The sequence below is a fragment of the Mesoplodon densirostris genome, chromosome 3, assembly GCF_025265405.1.
Source record: "Mesoplodon densirostris isolate mMesDen1 chromosome 3, mMesDen1 primary haplotype, whole genome shotgun sequence".
In the NCBI taxonomy this organism is placed as follows: Eukaryota; Metazoa; Chordata; class Mammalia; order Artiodactyla; family Ziphiidae; genus Mesoplodon; species Mesoplodon densirostris.
Genome location: NC_082663.1, coordinates 130,232,047 through 130,259,418, shown reverse-complemented (window position 1 = coordinate 130,259,418; position 27,372 = coordinate 130,232,047). Strand labels below are relative to the sequence as shown.

The following is a 27,372-nucleotide window of genomic DNA, read 5'->3' as shown; positions in this document are numbered from 1 at the left end:
GAAGGGACAGCTTGTACCGCCCCCCCACCTCCCCCCATTGCTTAGGTGAAAAGTCTGAACTCACAGAGATGCAGGAAGTCACTCTCTTCTCTCAGCCCCGGCCCTCTCCCTGGGCAATACTGAAATGCCAAAACCTGACCCAGCCCTGACACCCTAACCAACAGGACAAGACCAGGAGACGTGAGCACTGACTCGCCATGTGACCTTGGTCAGTGTATTTCCACCCTCCGGGCTGCCTCCAGACAGTCCAAAGGCTGCACAAGGAGGTGCCTCCAATGACCTCCTCCAGGTACCTTTTGATACAGGAGGAGGGGGCCCCACTACCTGCTTAAACCAGCCCTTGCTTGCCTTTTTTCTATCACCCCAGCTCTGCCTCCTCTTTAGGAAGCCGTTTCAAACAGGTGAGCACTGTAAGGCCAAACCAAAGGTGGTGGTGGTAATGAGGAGGATGATGATGATGATAATGATGTTGATGGTGATGATGCCTCACATCTGTGAAGCACTTCACAATTCCAAGATTCATTATGTCATTACCTCTTCTGATTCTTATTATATCCTTGGGAGGTAGGCAGGTCAGGATGAATAAACAGAAGATGTAAGCAGCCAAGGGCCTTCCCAAAATAGTGACCAAAAACAGTCAGTTAATGGCAGAGCTAGAACTCAGAATCCAGTGGTCGTACCGCAGTTCAGTCCTTTGCAGTCAACTTTTCATTTCAATTCCTTTTTGATTCTCTTCTCATGATCCTGTTCCACATTCCCCCTCCCCAGTGGACTGGTGGTGCCTGAGCAGGTGCTGCCAGCACTGGTGTGGAGAACATTTAGAACCCTGGTACCTAGCACCCTGCCAGGCACATAGTAAGTGTTCTATATGCACGTTTAGCAACTGTTATTAAATGGTATCCAATGCATAGCATGGAATAAGTTTGCAGTGAATATTGTTGAGTAAATGGATGAAAGAGTGAACTAGAACCAATAAATACTCCATATGTGGTGGCAGACTTTTTTTTTCTAGTGAATGAATTAATAAATGACTGGGCAGTGATAATTACCTGTAAATTGAGAAAATTCTTATTATTTTTTCCATTGTCTATCTAAATGCCAAACTTCTAGTAGGTCTCAATAAATTTTGAGTGAATGTATCATGAAACAAATTGTTGAATGCATTAATGAATAAACTGGTACTAGGAAGTTATCCAGAATAGTAGCAATGGTTATTAACTTTTTCTTTAGAGCCTAGTGTGTGTTAAATATTTGTTGAGTCACCTGAACTAGCACCAGCCCTTGATCAGAGGTTCCAGAACAGATCCTGGGAACTGAGAGTTAAACCAGAGTCCCCTTCATCTGGTTTTGTCTTCCCACCACATGGTGCCTGGAGAGGCTGAAAGAAGCCTGAGCATTGGGTCTCCTTTCCCTCCTCTAACATACCCTTTTGTTGCCTTATGCTCCCCCTACAGGATTATGCAAACCTTGATTCACTTATTGAAATGCAACATTGGCACAGGGCTCCTGGGACTTCCTCTGGCCATGAAAAATGCCGGCTTATTGGTAAGATGGACCTGTGCAATGGGGACCAGGTCTACCCATTTGGGAGAAAGGGTTGGCGGGTCCCTAAGTCCTTAGTACTGTTTATCAATGGGCAATAAGCCTATTGCTTAGGGGGGCACCCTTTGGAATAGGAAATGAGCCTATTGGCATCAATCCACTGGAGCCAACCCAGAGCTAAATGGAGCATGCTTGGAGGAGACAAGCCATTCTTTTTTTTTTTTTTCCAGTTTTATTGAGATATAGTCGACATACAGCTTTGTATAAATTTAAGGTGTACCGCATAATGACTTGACATACATATACTACAAAATGATTGCCACAATAAATTTAGTTAACATCCATCTCCCCATATAGTTACAAAAATAGATGTTTTTTCCTTGTGATGAAAACTTTTAGGATCTACTCTCTTTGCAACTCTCAAATATACCATATAGCAGTGTTAACTACAGTCATTGTGTTGTACAATATACCCCCAGTACCTTTTATCTCATAACTGGAAGTTTGTACCTTTTGACCACCTCCATCCAGTTCCCTCTCCCCATCATTGTTCTTAAAGACTCACCATACTCGCATACTGATGCAGAATCTACTTTGCTACAGTTCTCCCAACTCCCTAGGATTATATCCTTGTTATTTCATTCATTTATATCAGCAGCCTGGCCCCTTCAGGCATTTGAGTTTGTGACTACTGTTTGTGATTGATTGTGAGAAAGTGGCTTGGAAGATGAGGTTAACAAATTCTCTACCAATCCCCTGACACTTCCTGTGCCCTCCCACCTCTGTCTTCTTGCTTATGCTGTTACCTTCTCCCTTATTTCTGTCTTTTGAACTCCACCTCCTCTGTAAAATTTGACTGTTTCCTATTAAAATTCCTTCACCTTGTGTTTTTCTAGAACTTTTATCTACCTAACCTGGAATCCTTCCAGCACTTACAAAGATGAAACGTGCTTATTTTTAAAAATACCTATCTTCCTCACTGAAAGCTCTGAGGGCAGGTACTCTCTAATTCATCTTTACACCTCCCCACAATACCTGCTATAGAGACTGGCACACTGGAAGTCCCAATTTGTGTCCATGGAATTGAATAGATAGATTATTTCCATTTAGTTGAAACGAATTTCTCCTTCTCTCCAGGCCTGCAAAGTGGCCCTCATGTCTAAAAAAGTCACATTGAGACCCCTTTAGAATTCTCAGGGTTCTAGAACTTCTGAAGAGCATTATTACCACATGGCCCTCAACCAAACTCTCTTTGCCAGTGTGGTCTTTGCTTTTTAAGATAACTCTTTTATCCTTTGATTTTTGGTTCCTAAGAGTTATTGGGTGATTTCTTTACCCTCCATCTCCCATCAGAACCTGTAATCATGATTCATTTGAGAAATATATATTGAACACCTACTATTCTTAAGCCCTGGGAATATAGATTTAAACAAGACAAAAGAGTCTCTGCTATACGGAGGCTACATCCTGGTGCAATCTAGTGGTGCTTTTCATCTCAAATTTCTTTGTGATGTTAGCACAGGTCACATCTATAAAGGCACAGGTGTCCAGCACAAACAGGATGAGAGAGTCCCTCTTCGCTCTGTGCCGTTGTGATCACATCTGGGAGATAATGATTAATAATGAGCCCTGCTTTTTAATATCATCACACATAAAAAAATGGAGACTGTGTGAGGAGGAGACGTGTTCATTATCTTGACTCTAGTCATCATTTCTCTGTGTATGTATATCAAATGTTGTTCACGTTAAATACATACAATTTTTAGTTAAAAAAATAAAAGGGACATTGAAAGTACACATACGAGAGCAGTGATTCTCAACTGAGGGTAATTTTGCACCCCCCTCACCCAAAGACATTTACAATGTCTGGAGACATTCTTGGTTGCCACAACTTGGAGAGGAGGGGGAGGGAGTGCTTCTGAAATGCAGTGGGTGGAAGCCAGTGATGCTGCTAAATATCCCACAATGTATAGGACAGCCCCCTGCAACAAAAAAAAATTAGCTGGCCCAAAATATCAGTAGTGCCCCTTTTGATAACTTTGTACTAAAGGAAGGAAGCCAATCCCTAAGAGGAACCTTGGTCTTCAAGCATCTTGGAGGAGGTAAGGGCTGGGATGTGAGAAGGAATGAGAGATCTAGAAGCGGAACTAAAGGCCAATGAGGAAAGGCATGGGCTGCCTGGGAGGTAGTGAGCTCTCTGTTACTAGAAGTATTGTAGCACAGGTTGGGCAGCCACTTTGCAGTGATGCCAAGAAGGGCATTCAGGCCAGAGCATCTGGGGGCACAAGGACATTCAGGCAGGGGCTCTCATCCCCAAATCTCTATTATGAGAGGGACCCTAGCACCCAGGCAGGGAGAGGGCCAGGTATGGGAGCAATCCACCTGTGGCTCCCTGTGCCCACATCTCCTTTCCCCTCCAGGTCGGTCCTTTCAGCCTGCTTGCCATCGGGATCCTCACCGTGCACTGCATGGTCATCCTGTTGAACTGTGCTCATCACCTAAGTCAGAGGTGAGAGTCCTGCTTCTCTGTCACTTGGTGCCAGGTTCTATCTCAGGGTGTGCTAAGTTTCCCTGGATGGCTGACCCAGTTAGCTGGCCCCCTCTCCAGGCCACCACCCCTGCTCCTCTAGATACTGCAGAGGCAGTGGAGGGAGTGATTAAAATCCCAACTGGGAACTCCTAGGTCTGGACCCAACTCTGCTGCTAACTAGCTGGACAACTTTGCCAAGCTCCTGCACTCTCTGAGCCCAAATATCTCTATCTAGAGAAATCAAAAGGGATAAAGGATGCAAATGTGCTCATACATATCCATGAATATGCGAGATACTTAAGATGTCTTTCTTTTCCTCTTAATCTCCCCACCCCCATCTCCCCCCAACTCCAATACATACACCTTCGAAGGGGAATTTTTTCCAGGTAAACCCTTCTTGGGACAAGTTAGTAACAGTAAAAAAAACATAGCAATGAGATGAATAGCTCACAGGGATATTAGAGATATCCCAAATACAGGGATAGTTCACCTCAATCCCTAATAAAGTATACATACAACACTCAACGTTTATATATTTAAAACTGTAAGGCAAAGCAAAATTCCAGAAGAAAAAGACAAATGCAGTGAAAATAAGCAATGCTGAGAATTTCATATTCATAAACTAGCAATTCATGGTGATTAGCAATTCTTTACAGCCAATAGCCTTATGGCTTCCTGTCCACAGGGCTCAGCTTCTCCCAAGGCAGGCAAATCTAAATATGTCCTCATAGATGTGGAGAAGGTCCTCATGAGTCAAAGTAGGGATATTAAATGAAGCTCCTCATAAACTCAAATTATCATAACCCAAATAGGTGCATCTGGAGTATATATTAATCACACCTAACTTGTGTGGTACTTTCCAGCCCACGAAACACTGTTAAGAGCATTTACTCATTCAGCAATTAAATTTATTGCACAGTTACACTGTGCCAGGTACATGGCAAGAGCTTTGCAAGTCTTCTTTTATTTACTCCTTACAGTAAAATTTTATGGTAGGCACTATTTTTCCCATTTTATAGATGATTAAACTGAAGCTTAGGTGAGTTAAATGCCTTGCTGAAGGTCACACAGCTAGGAAGTGGCAGAGCCAGTGTTCTAAGACCTGTCTGACTCTACCCCTTAACCTATCTGCAAATCTTTTTCTTCCCTCAAGCCTGCCAGGGCCATTTTATCACCGTGCAGGTTTCCAACATCTCTGTCATTTATGACAACCTTTCCCTGATGTTTGCTTTTGATTATTTGTTTTTCCTTTTTTTTTTTCTCTAATACAGAGGTTATAGACCCATGGCCTAAGAGTTGACAATGGTTTTCAGATATATTTGGGAGGACTTCTACTGGGTTTTTTAAATTATTTATTTATTTATTTGGCTGTGCTGGGTCTTAGTTGCAGCAGGTGGGCTCCTCAGTTGCGTCTCATGGGCTCCTTAGTTGTGGCATGTGAACTCCCAGTTACAGCATGCATGTGGGACCCAGTTTCCCGATGAGGGATCGAACCCAGGCCCCCTGCATTGGGAGCGCAGAGTCCTAACCACTGTGCCACCAGGGAAGTCCCTTGGCTTTTTGTTTTTCACCAGCATTTAAAAACCTGAAGATTTCACATAAAAAAAATCTGTACCTTCTTGCCAGTCAGACACTCTGCCACCTTTGCGGCTTCATTCCTTCATCATGCAGCTGGAGCCACATCCTGATCAACCCCTTTTGGAGCAAGACCTGTACCAGAGCCTAGGACACTGTCTCCACTATCCCCTATTCTGTCTCATATCCAGCCCTTCTCACCACATTACTGATACCTTTCTGATCCCCGTTGCTTTTGAATTTGCAATCCTCAGAGTAATGTATTTGCCAGTCCTATGCAATGTGACCTCGTCTATATTTCATATGCCAAGCGCATTGAGTAATAATAAAAACAGAAGCATCATGCCGTGTTCTCAGTGCATCACCATATTCATCTCTTACTGGCTCCTCCCCAAAACCCAGACTGCATGTAAAAACACTGAAGCCTGGAAGTATCAAGAGACTTGCTCAAGGTCTCCCAGCCATCTAAGGGGGTGTGTTGGGACTTAAACCCTAGTCCCTGACAAGTCTGGGGCCCTTTCCCTCTCCAAGCTACTCCCCTGAGTCATGCAATTAACCCCAGGGACCTGGGCAACTTGCTCCCACTTGCTCTGTTGACAGTCCTCAGCAGGGCCTCCCTGTCCCTTAGGAAGGGCTGCCTAGGGAAGGAGGGATGAGGGAAGAGGGATAGGCTGGAACTGGGGTGTCACATCCTACAGGGGTGCTGGGCAGGAGGCTAAAGATTACCTTTGCATGGTGTCTGGTCTGGGGCAAGCATCCCAAATGTTCCAACACCCTCAACAGTGGGAAGAAGGGAATGTAAGTCCAGAAAAGACAGAACCACTGTCTTGGCCATACTCATACCCCATCCCCCTCCCTTCTCCTCCCTCTAACCCGGTGTGCACACCTCACAACTTTCGTATCCTCTCTGCCCTTGTTTGCAGACCTAATCAATTCACAGCTACTGTCTACCTAAATAATAATAATAATATCCACTTAAATATTAGTGTTAAAAAAGACAACTACAAAAAAGAGGCAGAATTCTGAAACTTTTAAAAGTATACCATTATAAAATATCTCAATAATACTGTTGCTAGAAAATTACCAGAATGTCCCATATTAATACATGAATATATAATAATTACTCACTTCAGAAGTACATTGTACTTAAAAAAAATGTTTTAAGTTATTCATTGCTTGTCCTTTCCCTAGACTGCAAAGAACTTTTGTGGACTATGGAGAGGCCATGATGTACAGCCTTGAAACCTGCCCAAACGCCTGGCTGAGGACCCACTCAGTGTGGGGAAGGTAGTAGTCATAGAACACTGCCTGTTCTTTCTTTATTTCTAGTAACACAAGTTTTAAATGAATATGTTCTTGTTTAAAACTATTGAACAATATAGAGAATCTCCTCTGATAGCTCCATCCCCCATCCCACTCTTCACCCAAGAAGTAATCACTGATATCTAGTTAGTAAACATTCCTCTAGACTTTTTCTCTGCATGTACTTTTTCTCTGTATATATGTGTACAAATGGAAATATATATTTTGTTTTGTATTTTCTTGCATATTATATATATATTTTGTTTTTTATTTTCTTGTATATTAATTGGAATATTTTTTGCAAATTTGCTCTTTCATCTAATAATATGATTAATTTCTTTCCACATTGGGACATAGAGATTGACCTCATTATTTTGTAAGGCTCACAATGTTCCCCAGTATAGATGGATCCTGTGGTTTTATTTAATCCTTCCCCTAATGGTGAACATTTAGGTTGTAACCCTCACTGGATAAAAAGTTTATGGTGTACAGAATGCTCTTCTCTGTCTGATCTCCTCTGATCATCTCAATGACCTTGTGAGGTAGGCAGGTGTATCTTTATTGGGAGGAAATATGGTGATAAAGGCTCACAGAGACAGAATAATGTGTCCAAGATCACAGGTATAGATACTGGTGAAGCAGAGTTTTGACCAAGCACCTAACATGGTAGCGTTTCCCAGCAGAGCCCCTCAGGAGTTAGTCCCTCACCTGCCAAGATCCTTCCTGCAGCTCCTCTCTTGGGAATGTCAGTAGGTCACTGATCTCCCAATCAGGAGTCACTCTGATTTTCAGACAGGAAAGGCACGGGGCAGTAATAATGGAGATCTCGCAATTGTCCATCCTCTCTCACGAAGATTTATCAGCTTCTGATGACATCCTGAATAAAACTTTCAGGCAGGAAGGCTCCTTGGAGATCACTATATCCATGCCTATTCAAGTGGAGGAGAATGAAGACCATATAGAACAATAAGGCTGCTCAGGTTACCCAGGGATCAGAGCAACAACTGAAATCTAGAACATTCAGCTCTCATCCACTATACTGTGCCATTTCTCTGGAGGCCCAGCAGCTGAGAAAGAATTGGGAAACTATTTTATTTAAACAAATGATTTGTAATTTTTAGTATGCTAAGAAATACCTGGGGAGTTTGATTAAAAATTACCTATTCCACATAAGCAACAGTCATCAATTGATGCTCATTGTGAAAGGTCATTGGAAAACTATAAAGGAAGAATAGACTGGCATCACCTGACCCCATGTAGTCATCAACTCATGTCTAGACATGGGACAACTGGACATGGTGTGTCTTATAATAGGATACAGTAGGGAGTACAGAGGACCACCTCTGAAGTACCCTTGCCAGAAAGATAAATGAAGAACCTCAGTCTTATCAAACCACTAGATCTAATATCAGTTTACAGGAAACACAGGGGATAGAAGAACAAGATAAATGACATTATGAATTCATCATCTGAATCTAGAAAGTGAAACGTACTACAGGGCAATTTTCTGGTATCTTCAGCACCAACCAAAAAAACTAAAGTTGCAAGGGAAAAAAAAAATAAGGCAAGGGGAATATAGCAGATTAAAAAACTTGAGACTTGGAGCTTCCCTGGTGGTGCAGTGATTGAGAGTCCGCCTGCCAATGCAGGGGACATGGGTTTGTGCCCCGGTCCGGGAAGATCCCACATGCCATGGAGTGGCTGGTCCTGTGATCCATGGCTGCTGAGCCTGCGCGTCCAGAGCCTGTGCTCCGCAACGGGAGAGGCCACGGCAGTGAGAGGCCCATGTACCGCAAAAAAAAACAAACAAAAAAACAAAAAAACTTGAGACTTAATTACAAAATGCAATGAATAGACTTGTTTAGAAACCAACTGTGAAATAGACATTTTTGAAAAAATTGGAAAAATCTGACTATGGATGGACTATTAAGTGATATAAGAAATTAGTGTTAGTTTTGTAAGGGGCGATTAAGGACATGATGGTTATATTTTATTTAAATTCTTGTCCATTAAAGCTGCATACTGAATTATTTACAGGTGGAATGACTTGACATCTCCAGTTCGCTTCAGATACACCAACAAAATAAGCTTGTGTTCAGTGGGGGTGAAGGAATAGATGGAAGAGGATTGGCAAAAAGTTAATTGTTGAACCTGGGATGAGCACACGAGGAGTCATTGAATTATTATCATTGTTTTCATGTATGTTTGAAAATCTCAACAGTAAAGAGAAAAAACATCTCTATTCTGAAGTCTCACATGACACTGCCAAGCTTCTGACTCAGTAGGCTGATATGAGAGCCAGGACTCTGTATTCTTACCATAAACCTCAGATGATTCTGATGCAATGGTTACTACAACCCAGTCTTGAAAAACATGGATCTAAACCTTAGAACCTAAGTAGAGGAACATATTTTTGTTCTCTTAAAAAATAAATGCAGGGCTTCCCTGGTGGTGCAGTGGTTAAGAATCCGCCTGCCAATGCAGGGGACATGGGTTCGAGCCCTGGTCTGGAAGGATCCCACATGCCACGGAGCAACTAAGCCCATGCACCACAACTACTGAGCCCATGTGCCTAGAGCCCATGCTCCACAACAAGAGAAGCCACTGCAATGAGAAGCCTGTGCACCACAACTAGAGAAAGCCTGCTCACAGCAAGGAAGACCCAACGCAGCGAAAAATAAATAAATAAAATAAATAAATTTATTAAAGTAAATAAATGCATCTCCAAATATGGGACAATATAAGAATCCAAAAGAATAATGACAATAGCAGAGTTTAATATATTAAATAGAGAATAATTAATGTGAATTTACTGTGATAAAAAAAGAGGAAAGGAGAATATATCTTTCTTAGACATTAGCTAATAGACTTAGATAAAATGACAGAACTAGAAAATCACCACCTTGCAACCACCAGTGAAATAACTGATTCAGCAAGGATCATCAATGAATGTTAAAACCCTTGGGTTGAGGATAGGCTATTTGTGGCATCTCAAAGTTTTTACCTCCAGGTTGCAAAGTAGGAAATGTACACTTTCAATAGAGAGGCCGAGCATTCGCCATCACAGTGGACATCCTGTGCCTCCCAATATGATGAAACACAAGTATAGAGTATCACCTACGTGTGTGCTTGCTTCTCTGAATCACGAGGAAACAGTCACGTAAGTCCACGATGTGGGACATTCTACAAGACAGATGGCTTAGACTCTTCCCAAAAAGCCAATGTCACGGGAAACAAAAAAGGTATGTACAGGGCAGCTCTACCTGAAAAAAAATGCTAAACAAACATAGCCGAATGCCACATATGAAGCATGATTAGATCCTGAATCAAAAAAAAATTTTAAACAGCTATAAAAGATACTTTGGAGAGAATTGGGTTATTTAAAATATAGACTATATATCTGAGTATACTGAAGTTGATTTTCTGGACATCATAGTCCTAAGGGAGGACTATGTTATGGTCTTTAGGGTTGACGTGTTATAATATCTGCAATTTTCAAGTAGTTCTGAAAAAATGCATGTGTGTGTGTGTGTGTGTGTGTGTGTGTGTATGGATAAACACATTCATCCATACATATTTAATGCAGTTAGGGCTAAACTTTAGCAATCAGTGTATCTAGTTAAACTGTATATGGATGTTAATTACACTAGTCTTTCAACTTTTACTGTGGACTTCAAATTTTTCAAAATTAAAAAATGAGGAAATACTAGAAATAATAAAAGAAATAATTGTCTCAAAAAATGCATTTAAAAATAATTTGTTTCTCCCTCTGTCTGCCTCTTGTTTTCCTTCTCAGGTACACTGTCAGCTTTTTATTAATCATCACCCAGTTGGGCTTCTGCAGTGTTTATTTTATGTTTATGGCAGACAATTTACAACAGGTAAAGAGGCCCCTTTTGGGCAGAGTGGGGGAAAGCAGACCTCCTGCTGCTAGGGTTGCATTAGCAAAATTATAGTTTTTGGATCATGGGAAGAGAGGGCTTCATTTCTACTCCCTAGTCAGACTACACTTGGGAGTTCTTTCAGTCCTGGGAATCACTCTTTAAATGGATCACAGGGAAGCCGAAGCAACATCTGAGGAGTGTAACCAGGATGGAAAGAGAGGCTTGCAATCCTGTCCAATCAGAAATAATTGAGAATTTTTAGCCTGAAAAGTGTTGGTGAGCTTTTCTTTAGGCAGCTCAAGGTTGTCATGTAGAAGACTTAAATTAAGGCAAACAAGTTGCAACATTGCCCTCATTGCATTCCTAACAGGCATTATAAATCAACCATAACATTCTTTCTTGGTTTCATGGAATAAAGGAAGCATACTTGTTTTCGTGCACTCAAACAGCCAGAACTATGACAGGCATTATAGATGGAATATTCAAACAGACAGATTTTGCTCAATATTCAGAACTTTCTAACTTTTAGGGCTATCTAAAGTTCAAGAAGATATTCCTGTGTAATCAATTCCTATTCTCTGGGTGATTGAAAGAAAACCATTTGGTACGGAAGAAGAGCTTTGGCTAGATGACAAAAGGACCCTTCAGGCTTGAGATTTGATGATTCTAAGGGTTTCTGGTTGTCACAGTCATGGGTACTATGGTTTAGGGTTACCAGATTTGGCAAATAAAAATATATGACACCCAGTTAAATTGGAATTTCAGATAAGCAGCATATTTTTTTTTTTACTACAGGTATGTCCTTATGTAATATTTGGGACATACTTTTACTAAAATGTTATGTGTTAATTATCTGAAATTGAAACTTAATGGCATCCTGTGTTAATGTGTCACCTCTAACTACACTGCCCTTCCTTGTGCTCCACATCAGATGGTGGAAGAAGCCTACGTGACCTCCAACACCTGCCAACCCAGGAAGATCCTGGTGCTGACCTCCACCCTGGACATTCGTTTCTACATGCTGACAATCCTGCCCTTTCTGATCCTGCTGGTGTTTATCCAGAACCTCAGGGTGCTGTCCGTCTTCTCAACACTGGCCAGTATCACCACCCTGGGGAGCATGGCTCTGATCTTTGAGTATATCGTGCAGGTCTGTGCCCAAAACCACCACAGAAGGGGGTCAATGTCCAGGGCTTCTGAGACCCTTGGGGAGGGTCACTGGTGTCATGGGCAGATGAGAGTGAGGAAGGTGACCTCCTGCTCTGAGCAGCCCCTGCCAAAGTGATGTCCGTGAACACCTGCCCGACAAGCTATAAAAGCTAGTCACCATCATCATCATTATCGTCACACTGGACAATGGGTCATTCAACAAATAGTCATTGATAGCTTCTATGACCCAGGCATTGTGCAAGGGGTGGGGATTCAGTAGTAAGTAAAATTGATGGGGTGTCTGCTTTCATGGAGGTTACAATCACTTGGGGTAATAAATCTCAATCAAATAACCAACCAAAATTGTAGCAGTGATAGGTTGACAAGGGATACATGGATGATAAAGGAATTCGATTTACTTTGTGCCAAGTTCTTTACATAGATTAACTCATTAAATCTTCACAATGATGCTATTTTGGAAGTAATACTACTTTATCCTCAGTCCACAGACAAGAAAACTGATAAACAGAAAGTAATTTTTCCACTAATTACAGTCACTTTGCCTCCCAAGCCCATGCTTTGCTATCATTACAGGCCCTGAAATTTCACCATTATAGTTTCATTTCTTTGAAAGTCTCTGGGGTTGTATTAGTTTCCTGCTGCTGCTACGACAAATTACCATAAATCTGGTGACTTAAAACAACACAAAATTATCTCAGAGTTCTGGAGGTCTCACTGGGCAGGATTGCATTTCTTTCTGGAGGCTTGTGGGGGGAATCTGTTTCTTTGCTTTTTCTGGCTTCTAGAAGCTTCATGCCTTGGCTCATGGCCCACTTCCCTCTTCAAAACCAGCAATGTCAGGCCAAGTCTTTCTCATGCTGCCATCTCTCTGGTTCTCTCTTCTGATTCTCTCTTCCACTTTTTAAGTCCCTTGTGATTACGTTGAATCTACCCAGGTAATCCAGGATAACCTCGTTATTTTAAAATTAGCATCAGGGGAAGTATAAAGCATTATGCACCTGTGCATCTCACCTCTCAGTTGTCTCCTTATTTTATTGCACAGGCGTAGGAGTGTACAGTAGCTCTGCTGCTGCTCACAGCTCACATTCAAGTGCAGTAGCCTCAGTGATGTATGCTGTGATCACACCCATGCTGAATCCCTCCATCTAGTCTGAGAAATAAAGACTTAAAGAGGGGCCTGAAATTGCTCTTTGGAAAGGAAACTATAAAAGGTCCTATTGTCCTAAGGGCTTGAGAAGTGCCTGTGATAGCAGAGCTCAAAGCCTGAGCCCAGTGTTGCCAGTCTTTGATCAGATTGTGGAAGTAGGACATGCCTCTTCTATTTTTCTTGAAATTTCTACTTTGATTTTGACTCTATACAGTTCACGTAACTCACCTTTAAGTTTTGTGATAACTCTGATATCCAAGAGTTTTTCCCTTTGTCATTTTCGTACTCTCCCAATTGTATTCCCAAACTTGGATTTGAAATATTTGGGAATTCCCATTTATCTCAAGGATGACATGAATCTCTTAGGAATAATTTCTTCTCAAATATAATATATAATACTGTGAAATAAATAAATAAAATTAGCTTGATTAGCCACCTTAATTCAGTCTGAAAACTTAATTCTCCTTTGCCATGTAATGTAACATATTCAGGGTTCCAGGGATTAGGATGTAGACATTATTCTTCCCACAGGAGTCTATTAAAATAATCATTCCATCTAGATCTGTGATAGCTACTGTGCCAGCCAGAAGACCACGGCTCTGAGAGAAGTGATGGGAAAGAGGTATTAGAGAAGTGGAAAACAGAAGACCTGAATTCTTATCTGGGCTGTGCCACTCACTTGCAGAGTGGCCTTGGACAGTTCCCTTCGTCTCCCTGGGTTCCATTTTCACCACATGTAAAGATGTGGTAAATCAAAATGTAAATATATACAATGTATTCCTTAAGAAGGAATGAAATTCTGATTTATGCTACAACATGATGAACCTTGAGAACATTATGCTTAGTGAAATAAGCCAGCCACAAAAAGACAAATATTATATGATTTCACTTGTAAGAGGTACCTAGCATAGTCAAATTCATAAAGACAGAAAGTCGAATAGGGGTTACCAGTGGGCTGGGTAATAGGGAGTTATTATTTAATGGGTGCAGAGTTTCGGCTGGGGATGATGATAAAGTTCTGGAGATGGAATGTGGTGATGGTTGTACAACAATGTGAAGGCTCTTAATGCCACTGAATTATACACTTAAAAGTGTTTAAAATGGTAACTTTTATGCCATGTATATTTTATCACAATAAAAATAAGTAACTTGTTTAAAAGTTGAGAAGGCTGACTCAGCTGTTGATATCTCATGGGTGCTTCTAACACTGTCTCTGTTGATGTCGGGCAAGCCCAGCTCTCTACCAGATTTGGGGTGACTTCTCCACCTTGGCACAATGAATGCCCTTCTTGTACTTCCTTTCAGGAGATTCCAGATCCCAGGAACCTACCCTTGATGGCAAGCTGGAAGACTTTCTTGCTGTTCTTCGGTACAGCCATCTTCACGTTTGAAGGCGTCGGTATGGTAAGATGGGTGTAGGGTTTGAGGGAATGGTCCCTAGTGCTCTCTATGACAGCCAGTCATTGTTCTAGGTGTCTAAATAGTAGTATTTATGAAAAATGCAGAATATGATCTTCTCCTGGTGGAAGGGAAAGTCAGTACCCATTTACAGGGTGCCACCTGCCCCATACACCACACCAAGCCTTGAAAACTGAGTGAGAATTTACCATCAGCCCAGATGGAGTGGGGCACTCCTGGCTGTAGAAAATGTGGGAGAAGATGAAAGGGGGTGTGGCCCCTTCCTGACTCTGGGCTTCCTGGAGAAGGATGTCTGTGCTTGTGGGGGAACCTGCTAGCTTTCTTTCTATCTTTTCTTTCTCAACCTCCTTTCATCTCTAGGTTCTGTCTCTCAAAAACCAGATGAAGCATCCACAGCAGTTTTCTTTTGTTCTGTACTTGGGCATGTCCCTTGTCATCGTCCTCTACATCTGCCTGGGGACACTGGGCTACATGAAGTTTGGGTCGAACACCCAGGCCAGCATCACCCTCAACTTGCCCAATTGCTGGTAAGTCCCTGCCCATCTGGGCTTGGGGGGAAGGGGAGGGGAGTCACAGGGTCTGAGTCTTAGCAACAGAATGTGGCATCCCTGAGTTACCATTAGCAACAAATACTAACTGCTAGTATTAGTAGTATAATAACAGGTATGTTTAATAACCCAGGCATTGTATATTATCTTATTTAATTCTCTCAACAGCCCTATGGTTAGCATTATTATTATCAACTCCATTGAATGGATAAGAAAGTTGATATGTGGAGAGGCTGTAAGTAACTTGCCCAGCTCACACTGTTCATGAGAATTTGAAACTTGAAACTGAATCTGTCTGACTCTGTGGTTCACAGGCTATCAAACAGGAATGATCTGGGAGTGTCTATGAAACAGAAATAGCAACAACGAAAAGTATAACTCCAGAGTAATGATTGAGGGGCCTGCATGTGGGCTGCTACTCAGGACCCCAATTCCAGAAATGGGCCTAAGCTGCCATTGCTATGCCCCACTTGGTTCTTGGACTGGAGTTCTTGCATTCAGTCGTTGATTCACTTATTCATTCATTCATTCATCCAGGAAGCATTTTGGGGACTAGCATGTAGCATTCATCGAGTATTAGCTATTGTCATTATTCTGGCAGTATTGGGTGCAGAATGACTAAGCAGTCAGTAGAACCAAGTGTTTAAGAGCAGATTCTACACCTGAGCAATGGGATTTGATCCTGGTTCTCACATGACCTTGGATAAGCTAACCTAATCTTGCAGACCTCATTTCCATCCTCCATAAAGTAAGGATAATACTCTCGCCTATTTGTGTCAAGTCAGGATAGGTTATGCTCTGGTAATAAAATAAACCACTCCAAAATCTCAATGGCTGAACACACAAATGCTTAATTGTATGTTCATGCTACATGTCCGTTATGGGATGGCTGGGGCTCAACTCTGCACCATCCCCACTCCAAGACCCAGACTGATGGAATAACCACTCCCTGAAACATTGGTAGTTTCCATGGCAAAGGGCACATTGAATCATACCCTTTACCATGAAGCTGCTAAAGCTTCTCTAGGAAGTGACATATGTCTCTTCTGCTCACACTTCATCAGTCAAAGCAAGTGGCCACGCCTCACTCCAAGAGGCAGGGAAGTGAAATTCTACCATGTGTCTGGAAGACTAGGAGGTATTTGGCGAGCAGCGCAAATGACCGCCATGCTATCTCAGGGAGTGACTGTGAGGGTGAATTGGCTTAATATACATAAAATGCTTAGAAAATTGTCTGGCACACAGTAAGTGCTCATTGCATGTTAGCTATTATCACTGCTATGTCTCCCCACAGCCTCGGTCTTTTGGAAGTGAGTAGGATGGTGGGGCATTCATTTCCCATAAGGCCACAGCTGTAAAATGAGAAAAATGTGACCAGTCCCACCCACTTCACTGTGTTGTGGTAATGACGAGATGAGATAATAAACATGGAATTTCTTTGAAGTTGTGACGTATTTTACACGAATAAGATATCAGCCTAATATGCTGTTCTTATTCTGGGTAATTCGGGCTGCCACTAGCTACCTTGGGCAGGGCGGGTGCTTTCCTTCTGGGATATCAGCTGGAAAAAAACGGGCATCAGGTGCCGTGAGGACCTCACAGCTTCTCTGAACCTGGCTGGTTATGAGATTCTCCAGAAGAGCCTTAAAGAAGGAATGAACAGGGCTTCCTTGGTGGCGCAGTGGTTAAGAATCTGCCTGCCAATGCAGGGGACACGGGTTCAAGCCCTGGCCCAGGAAGATCCCACATACCGCAGAGCAACTAAGCTCCTGCGCCACAACTACTGAGCCTGCGCTCTAGAGCCCGTGAGCCACAACTACTGAGGCCACGTGCCACAACTACTGAAGTCCGCGCGCCTAGAGTCCGTGCTCCACAACAAGAGAAGCCACAGCAATGAAAGCCCGCACACTGCAACAAAGAGTAGCCCTCGCTCGCCACAACTAGAGAAAGCCCACGCACAGCAACGAAGACCCAACGCAGCCAAAAATAAATAAATTAAATATCATTAAAAAAGAATAAACATAGTTATATCTTTTTAAAAAAGGAATGAACAAATATCCCCTCCCAATAACCAAAGACCAACAACCCAAGGAGAAATGGGCCTGAGCAAACAGTTCACAGGCAACTCAGAAAGTGACATTTTATATATTTGAAAAGCTACTCTGTCTCCCTCATAATCATAGAAATGCCAAGTTTACAAAATACAACGGCACAAACCAGCATGTGTTCACATACCGTGTTTTGCCAAGGATGGAGGGAAGCAAGCACTCCATTATGCTGGGACAACAAATGTGCAATATGTCAAGAGCTATCAAACTTTTATTTTTTATTTTATTTCTTTTTATTGAGGTATAGTTGATGTATAATGTTATATAATTTACAAGTGTACAACAAAGTGATTCACAATTTTCAAAGATTATATTCCATTTATAGTTATTATAAAATATTGGCTATATTCTCTGTGTTGTACAATATATCCTGTAGCTCATTTATTTTATACACAGTAGTTTGTATCTCTTAATCCCCTACCCCTATCTTGCCCCTCCCCCATCCCTCTCCCCACTGGTAATCACTAGTTGGTTCTCTATATCTGTGAATGTGCTTCTTTTTTGTTATATTCGTTAGTTTGTTTTATTTTTTAGATTCCACGTATAAGTGACATCATACAGTATTTGTCTTTCTCTGTCTGACTTATTTCACCTACCATAATACCCTCCAAGTCCATCCATGTTTTTGCAAATGGTAAAATTTCATTCTTGTTTATGACTGAGTAGTATTTCATTGTGTGTATCTGTGTGTGTATGTGTGTGTATACATACATATATATGTATATACACACTGCGTTGAACATGGGGGTACATGTATTTTTTTGAATTAGTGTTTTAATTTTTTTTTTCAGTTACATACCCAGGAGTAGAACTGCTGGGTCATATGGTAGTTTTGTTTTTAGTTTTTTGAGGAACATCCATACTGTTTTCCACAGTGGCTGCACTAATTTACAACAGTGTATGACAGTACCCTTTTCTGAGAGCTATCAAAATATTAAATCACATATACTTTTACCCAACATTTTTACTTCTGGGGTTGTATACTGTATGTGCATAGGTATATGTACAAGCGTATTCTTTACTGCATTGTTTACTGGCAAAAGACTAGGAATAATCTAAATATCCATTAATTGGAGACTGGTTAAAAAATTATAGTGTATCCATGCAATTGGAATATCAAGCAGCTATTAAATAGAAGAGCCAGATCTATGTATCTGTGTGTACTGATAGGGAACAATCTCTAAGAAATATTTAATGACTAAAAACAGAGATCTATGGTGTGTAGAGGATGCTTCTGTGTGTTTGTGTGTGTGTGTGTGTGTGTGTGTGTGTGTGTACCTACATTCTGTGTAAGTTTGTATCTACACTATTTCTGGAAGGGCTTCAAGAAAATTGTTCGAAGAGTTGCCTGTGGAGAGAGGAACTGGAGACTGGGAATCAAAGGTGAGAGGGAGTCCTGGTATGACCTTTGTACTGTGAATTTTACTCCATACAGGTATACCTTTTTTAAAAAGTAAAAGAAAAAAAAAAAAGGCACAGATTCCTGAGTCACAGGCCTATTGAATGAGAATCTCCAAGAATGTACACTTTTAGTAAGCTTCCCAGGTGGCTCTGGTGGCGGGTCAGGCTGAGTCAATGGAAGTTAGGCAGTTCTATAACTCAACAAGTCCCAGCTTCCAAGCAGTGGATGAGTCCTGTGCGGCCCTGCCCAGGAGCCACGTCGAATTTCACGTGCTGTCCCTCTCTCTGCAGGTTGTACCAGTCAGTCAAGCTGAGGTACTCCATCGGCATCTTCTTCACTTATGCCCTCCAGTTCCACGCGCCAGCTGAGATCATCATCTCCGTCGTCATTTCCCAGGTGTCAGAGAGCTGGGTGCTGTTTGCAGACCTGTCTGTCCGCACGGCCTTGGTCTGTCTGATCTGTGAGTAAGATAAAAGGGCTCTCTTTGCCCAAAGCTGTGGCCGGGAGCCACATTGACAGCTACCCCCATCACTGGCTCGGCCACTAGCCAAGCAAGATATTTCACTTCCTGGAACCGCAACTTTCCAACTGAAAAATGGGCTTAACAGAACTGTCACATAGTAAATGTTATAGTAATCTCTACTGTCTACACATGGAAAGAATACATTGACTGGTTTGAGGGAGAAAGAAGTGTCATTTATTCATTCCTATATGCCTCCTATATGTCAGGCACAGCACTGACATTATCTAATACTCATGACAGCCTAACTATGTAATATTACCAATTGAAGGAACTATGACCCATGAAATTAAGTAACATGCTCACATCATAAACAGCTGCTAAGCGACAGAGCTGCGATTTGAATGCAGGTTGTGTAGCACCAAAGTCTGTGTTTTGCATTGTGCCATATTCCTTCCTATCATAAATTAAGGTCAAGTCTCCTTAAAGTGGTGTTTAACTATAGAGAAAAACCCCAAGGGGCTAATTTGTTACAGTCTTGGAAGTCATTTTCTCCTCCCTTCCTCTGTCCCTCCCTTTCTTCCTTCCTGCTTCCTTCCATTCATTCATCCATTCATTACCTCATTCATTCTACATCAGGTGCCATTGTAGATGTTTGGGAAACATTGTGAACAGGGCTGGGACACTCTTTCTCTGAAGCATATTCAGAGAAAGAAGATCAAAACAGGTGTCCCATGAAGAATGAGGGAAAGAACTATGGAGGTTTTGCCTGGAGAAGCAAAGGCTTGGGGAAATTCTATATCTGTTCTCAAACACCTGTGGGATTATTGTGCAAGAGAGAGAGCAAATTTCATTTTAAAGTCTCCAGGAGTCAGCATTTAAAGTTGAGGGAATCCCATCTCAGTTCAGGGTCAGGAGAAAGTGTGTAAATCTTGGAGCAGACCAGCAGAACAATATATTACCAGATGCTATATTCCACATAACTGGAGTTCTATAAGCAGAAACAGCATGCCTGCTTGGCTTAAGGTGTTGTTACAGAGAGTTCCCAGTCTGTACCAAGACATAAATATATTGTTTTGAAATCATTCCCAATAGGAAGGGTGTACATTGAAGAGAAACGCTGAGTAGTTCAGGCCACTTGGTATCAGGGAGAGAGCATCACTAGAGACAGCTGACTTTCAATGACATGTCCTGCTTCTGTTCTGTGCTGAATGACCACTTCTTCCTCTTTTATTCATCTGTCAATTCTGTTATCCTTCATTCAGTAATCATTTGTTGAACACCTACTATGTGCCTGACATTGTGCTAGGTGCTAGGGATACAATAATGAATCATGAAAAAGACATGGCTCCTGCTCTCATGAGGCTTATAGTTTGAGTGGGAAATATATGCAGGCAAATAATTATAGCACATTGTGATGAATGTTAAGATGGTACACAGTGATGTACCAGAGGATAGTTAAGACTGTAAGAAGAGGCTACCCTAAGAGCACCTGAGAAGGTCCTATAACTTAGCCTGGGCCAAGTCAGGAAGTCCTCTCCACTGGATTGATGTTTCAGTTAAGATCTAAAAGATAATTAGGAGGCAGGTGGAGCAGTGGAGAATGTACCACGTGCAGTGAGCAGGCTCTGCACAGATTGGAGGCAAGTGCTTACATATGGCCTCTCTGGAGAACTGAAAGCATAATGAGTGATAAGACACGAAGCCAGAGGATTTGGCGGGACCCAAGTCCTAAGGGACCTTGTGCTAAGGAGATCAGGCAGTGGGGAAGGGCCCACAGCAATGGGTTAGCATGACCAGATCTGACCCTTCTAGAGCACTCCTCCAGTCCACCTTGCATTATAGCTTTTCCTTGAGCGTGTCTTCTCTCTGCCCTGCCTGCATGAGCTCTCCTAAAGAACAGACACTGAATTTTCTCCGTACTTCCTCCAGTAAGCAATTTATTAAATATCTGATAAAGGAAAGCTGTGGACGAGGATCATCCCATCAGAGAGGTGATGGATTCTCAACCGTGAGAGTCTATGAGTCTCTCTTGTTCTCTGATTAGATGTGCTGGAGCAATTTCAGAAAGAGGTGATGTTTTCTTCAAGACCCAGAAAGCTAGTCTGAGTGCTTTCCAGAACTGGTTTTCCCTAATTTATTCATAGGAAAATCATATGGCTGTATAAAGTTGTCACATAATTTATGTCTATTCATTCAAATATTATCAAAATTGGACTCCCCTCGAAATCCATGATATATGTTCATTGTATATATAAAAGGTGGAAATCTAAGAGTGTCTATGGAAGAGAAGAGGTGGTGAGTGAGCTGCCTAATGCTGTCTGCATGTTTTATATTCTCCGTAATTACCAGTTTCCTTCTAAGAGTAGGAAAACCAGTGGTTGAGAGACTGAGAGCAGCAGAGCCATCTCTCATTGTTTATCCATCCTTGCTTCTAGACAGCGACTATATTGCATAGATTAGTACATATTCACTGTAGATGCAGTGCCTGGGCAAGAGTCAAGCATTTATCAAGCACCTACTGTATATCAAGTTCTTTCACGTACATTAGAGGCAACCTAGTAGGGTGGAAAGGGCCTTAGATTGGACATTTCAGTGGCTTCTCATCTCAGCTCTGTGTGACCTTGGGCACAACCCATTCCCTCTAGAGCTCTAGATTTCCCCAGCTCTGTGATGACAAGGTTGTAATAGATAGGTAGTAGAGGATCCTTTTCAATAAATATTATATGTGAAAAACCCAATAGATAAAACAGAAAAGGAGAGCATGTTTTGGCAGCTAAAACAGAGGTGGGAGTCCAGAGCCACAGTGCCTGTTCTGCTCCAGTTCACAATGGGCTCCTTTCCTACCTCTCCAACGGTCTGTCAGGCACCTGTAGAATTACACAAGTCTCCAAAGAAATGGTTTGTTTCTGGGCTCCCTTCCTGCAGGAACGTTCAGCAATTCTAAACTTCTTTTTTCCCTGCAGGTGTCTCAGCCATCCTCATCCCCCGCCTGGACCTGGTCATCTCCCTGGTGGGCTCCATGAGCAGCAGTGCCCTGGCCCTCATCATCCCGCCTTTCCTGGAGCTCATCACCTTTTACCCTGAAGACATGAGCTGTGTCACCATTGCAAAAGACATCATGATCAGCATCCTGGGCCTTTTGGGGTGTGTATTTGGAACATACCAAGCCCTCTATGAGTTGATCCAACCCATCAACTATTCCATAGCCAACTCCACAGCTGTCTATACATAATTATCTATTTTTATTCTGATAGTTCTTCCTTACTCCCATCCCCAATTTGACTTCTATTGTGGATGTTATATAGATTCATCAAACCCCAACATCTCTATATTAATTAGTGGCTTCTTTATCTTTCCAGGAGAAAGGTAGGTGACACAAGTCAGTACTGATACCTCTCAGGCTATGTCTTTTCTGGTTTTTGGATTTCTCTGGAGACCTTTTGTACCTCTGAACCAAAACCACATTCAACCATTTGTATTATCAGCCTCATTTAATGGGAAAAAGGATGCCATTTGCCCATGATATCCCTGGAAACAGAGACCAAGCAAAAATATAAATGCAAAAGGAGTTGTTTTCTCTATTCTGCAGTAACTACCCTTAAAGCATCAGGTTTAGAAAAGTGTATGTTGAGGGAAGAGGAGTTTCTATTTTAGGTATGGTTCTAAGTGGAAGAGTCACAGAACAAAAATAGTACTTAGCAGTAATTTTTCTAACCAATAGCTCTGACACTGATTTCCTCTGGGATCTTTTTTTTTTTTTTTTTTTTTTAATTTTTATCCTGTGGGATCTTGGACAAGTTTCTCTCCCTGTCCATCTCACTTTCCCATTCTATGAATTGAAGGATTGGATTAATTGGCTGTTACAGGCTCTTCCAGCTTTGACATTCTGAAAGTGAAAAAAAAAAGAAAAGAAATGAATTTATCCTTTAACACGTGTGAAAATCGAAGGGTTTTCTGTCAGCAAGTTACCCTGTTGCCCTGGAGACACAAGCATACCAGAAGCAGGTTAAGGGATAAAAACATTTCTTAGCAATCTTTCATTATGGTGACCTCCCTACTGAGAAGGACATCACCTCTCTCTCTCTTTCTTTTTCTCTCTCCCCCCACCCAACCCCCATCTTCTCGGATATCTTAAGGCCACTTAGGGCTGATTTAGGCTAAAGGGGATGAGCAGTTTGTGTGAGGGAAAGGATTTCATCATGTGCAAGGACTACTGACCTTTTTAAAAATAATACTTAGTTTTGGTAAGGGTTTGGAAAAACAATCTTATACTCTGCAGATGGCAGAATACATTTTTATGGCTTTTCTGAAGGACAATTTTTATAATACATAAGTTTTAAAATGCATAGCCCTCAGATCCAGTTTCACTTCTGGGAGTTTATCCTAAGAATCTTCTATGTTTGCAAAATTGTATGCATTATTTATGTTGGAAACAAATATCCAACATTAAGTTGAATTATGATTCATCCAGAATAGAATTCTGTGATGACCCCAAGTACTGCAAAACTGTACCTATTGATATGCAAATATATTTGTGATTTATCAATGGAAAAAAAAAAACTGGTTTAAAACACTCTGTGAACCAAAACTAGGCAAAGACATTACAAGAAAATAGAGCTACAAACCAAAATCCTTCATGGACATAGATGTGAAAATTCTAAACAAAATTTTAGCAAATCAATATAATCAATGTAATTCACCATATTAACAAACTAAAAAGAGAAAAATGTATGATCATCCCAATATATACAGAAAAGCATTTGGCAAAATCTAATGTCTATTCCTAGAATAAAACTCTTGGCAACTAGGAATAGTAGGGAACTTTTACAACTGGTAAAAAACATCTGTGAAAAATCTATAGCTAACATCATACTTGATAAGGAAAGACTGAAGATCAAAAACAAAATACAGATGTGCATTCTCACCACTTCTATTCAATCTTGTACCAGATGTCTAGACAGTGAAATAAGGCAACAAAAAGAAATAAAGTCATCCAGAATGGAAAGGAAAAAGTAAAACTGTCTTTATATGAAGTTGATATGATCATCAATGTAGAAAATCCAATGGAACCTACAAAAAAACTACTACTAATTGATTTTACAAAGTTTCAGGATATAAGATCAATGTATAAAATCCAGTTGTGTTTCTCTGTACTAGCTGGGAACAACCAGAAATTGCACTTAGAATAGCACCAAAAACATGCAATAATTTGGGATAAATCTGATGAAAGATATGAAACATGTACAATAAAGACTATAATATATTGCTAAAAGAAATTAAGATGTAAATAAATGGAGAGATACACCTTGTTCATGGCTCAGAAGACACATTATAGTTAAGATGTCAATCCTCATCAATTCAGCAAGGTTTTTTTTTTTTTTTAAATTGACCAGCTGATTCTAAAATTCATATGGAAATGCTGCAAAGGACCTAGAATGCCAAAATATTCTTTGGAAAAGAACAAAGTTGAAGAGCTAACACTACCTGATTTCAAGAACTATAACAAAGCTACCATAATCAAAATTGCATGGTGTTGGTGCCAGAATTGACACATAATTCAATGGACAGAATAGAGTCCAGAAATAACTCTACACACATGTGAGCAACTTATTTTTGACAAAGGTGCAGAGGCAAAGGCAAGGTAATGGAGAAAGAATCACCTTTTCAAGGCAGTTGTGCTGCAAAAATTGGAAATCCTTATGCTCTCCCCAACCCCCATCAAAAAAAGAACTTGGATCCATATTTTACATCACATACAAAAAAAATCAATTTAAAATGTATCTTAGGCCTAAATGTAAAATCTAAAGCTATAAAACTGTTAGAAGAAAATATAGGAGATAAAAACGTTGTGACCCTTGGACTAGGCAAAGATTTCTTAGATATAACACCTAAAGCACAATCCATAAAAGAAGAAATTGCTATAATGGATTCCATTAAAATTAAAACCTTTATTCTTCAAAAGGCACTGTTAAGAGGATGGAAGGAAAAGCCACCAAGTGGGAGAAAATCTTTGTGAAGTTTGTGTCTAATGAGATACTCATATCCAGAATACATAAAGCACTCTCAAAGTCCAACAATTAGAAAACAACTTATTTTTTTTAACGGGCAAAAAAATATGAATGCACTCTTCACCAAAGAAGATATATGGATGGTAAATAAGCATGTGAAGAGATGTCCCAACATCATTAGTATTCAGGGAAATTCAAATTAAAACCACGATGAGATATTACTCTATGCCTATTAGAATGACTAAAATTTTAAAGACTGACCATACTGGTGTTGGCAAGGATGTGGAGAAACTGGAACTCCCATATGCTGCTATTGTGGATGGATATGGTGAAACCACTTTGATAAACAGTTTGGTAGTTTCTTTAAAAGTTCAACACACACCTGTCATGATCCACCTATTCTACCTCAAGATATTTACCTCAAAGAAAAGGAATTTTCTACCTATAAAAAGACTTGTACAGGGAATTCCCTGGTGGTCCAGTGGTTAGGACTCCAAGCTTTCATTGCTGAGGGCATGGGTTCAATCCCTGGTTGAAGAACTAAGATCCCACAAACTGGTGTGGCCAAAAAAAAAAAAGACTTGTACATACATGTTTATGGTAACTTTATTTACAGTAGCAAAAAGTGGGAAACAACCAAAATGCCCATCAACAGGTGAATGGATAAACAAACTGTGGTATATCCAAGCAGTGGAATACAACTCAGTGATAAATAGGATCAAACTGTTGGTGCACACAATAACATGGATGAATCTTAAAATAATTATATTGAGTGACAGAATCCAGATTAAAAAAAAACAGGTACAAATTGTATCATTCTATTCATATAAAAGTTTAGAAAATGCAACCTAGTCTGTAGGGACAGAAAGCAAATCTGTTTGCTTGAAGGTGAGAGAGGTGAGAAGAGGCATGAGGAAACTTTCATAAATGATCGATAATATGTTCACTATTTTGATTGTGAGGATGGTTTCCCAGGTGTGTATATATATGTCAAATTTTATTCAATTGTACAGTATGTACAGTTTTATTATATAACAATTATAACTCGAAGCTGTGAAAAATAGAAAGTGAAGCATGATGCCATTTTGGTTCCTTTTAAAAAAGCAGTCATATGCATATAGCCAAACAGTTTTGAAGGATATGCACAACATAAAATGTTACAGGAATTTTCTCCAAGTGGGTTCAGTTATGAGTGAAATTTTATGGGGTTTTTTTTTTTGGTTTTTTTTGTTTCTTTTGCTTACCTGTGTTGTTGCAATTTTCACAATAATGTGTTGATTTTATTATTTATTTATTTTTGGCTGCATTGGGTCTTTGTTGCTGCATGCGGGCTTTCTCTAGTTGCGATGAGCGGGGGCTACTCTTTGTTGCGGTGCGCAGGCTTCTCACTGCAGTGGCTTCTCTTGTTGTGGAGCACGGGCTCTAGGCACGCGGACTTCAGTAGTTGTGGCACGTGGGCTCAGTAGTTGCAGCACACAGGCTTCAGTAGTGTGGCGCACGGGCTTACTTGCTCCACGGCATGTGGAATCTTCCCAGACCAGAGATCGAACACATGTCCCCTGCATTGGCAGGCAGATTCTCAACCACTGCACCACCAGGGAAGACCCTGTGTTGATTTTATAACTAAAGAAACTTCATGTGAGGGAAAATTTTAATGATGTTTCACTCTAATGGAAGCACCACTTTTAAAAAACATTTTATAGTGAACTATAATTCCCATACAGGAAAGTAGGCAAAGCATAAATTTACAGTATAATGAGTATTTCTAGGTAACATCGCTTTTCAACCTCACCTTCTATTTGATGATTGGTTCTATGGCCTAAAATAACAGGAATCCCAGCTGGGGTTAGCAGAGTTCTCATCCTGCAATGCGTCTTCATTCATTTACTGATGGTCAGATGTCAAGCAACAACCTCTCAGAAGAGATGTGAAGTAGCCACGGCATCATGAAGGAAAGGGCGGTGGAGAGGAGCATCTTATCACTACATAAGAAAGCTATATGCCAATATTAAGATCTTTGCTCTTTGGGGACCCAGACCATGAGCCTGGAGCAGGTTAGGCTTTAGGGAATATATGGAAGCCTTACTATAGAATATATAACAATAAAAGGCATATAAGACAGTGGTTTATAACTTTTGGAGGGGTCATACACCTTGTTGATTCTAATGAAATCCATGGATCCTCCTTCCTTAAAATTCACATATATGCATACACACTAAATTTTGCATGCAACTTTAGGAGCAATCATAAACCCAATGAAACAAATAGACCCTG

The 27,372-nt window shown here is 40.9% G+C and overlaps 1 protein-coding gene across 10 annotated transcripts in view; it reads left to right on the top strand.

Moving 5' to 3' along the window:
• Positions 1-24,336, top strand: part of SLC36A3 (solute carrier family 36 member 3) — a 57,336-nt gene extending 33,000 nt beyond the window's left edge. For 7 of the 10 annotated variants that reach the window (XM_060093680.1, XM_060093675.1, XM_060093678.1 and 4 more), the window contains 9 exons: positions 1,455-1,545; positions 3,963-4,051; positions 6,839-6,934; positions 10,746-10,830; positions 11,765-11,983; positions 14,456-14,554; positions 14,930-15,096; positions 18,918-19,087; positions 22,054-24,336. In XM_060093680.1, the coding sequence (XP_059949663.1) occupies positions 1,459-1,545; positions 3,963-4,051; positions 6,839-6,934; positions 10,746-10,830; positions 11,765-11,983; positions 14,456-14,554; positions 14,930-15,096; positions 18,918-19,087; positions 22,054-22,322 (1,281 nt within the window). In that variant the 5' untranslated portion in view covers positions 1,455-1,458 and the 3' untranslated portion in view covers positions 22,323-24,336. Of the gene's footprint in view, positions 1-1,454; positions 1,546-3,962; positions 4,052-6,838; positions 6,935-9,787; positions 10,192-10,745; positions 10,831-11,764; positions 11,984-14,455; positions 14,555-14,929; positions 15,097-18,917; positions 19,088-22,053 lie in introns of those variants that run through there. The other 3 variants (XM_060093685.1, XM_060093684.1, XM_060093683.1) reach the window with 3 other exon arrangements.
• Positions 24,337-27,372: the final 3,036 nt, after the last annotated feature.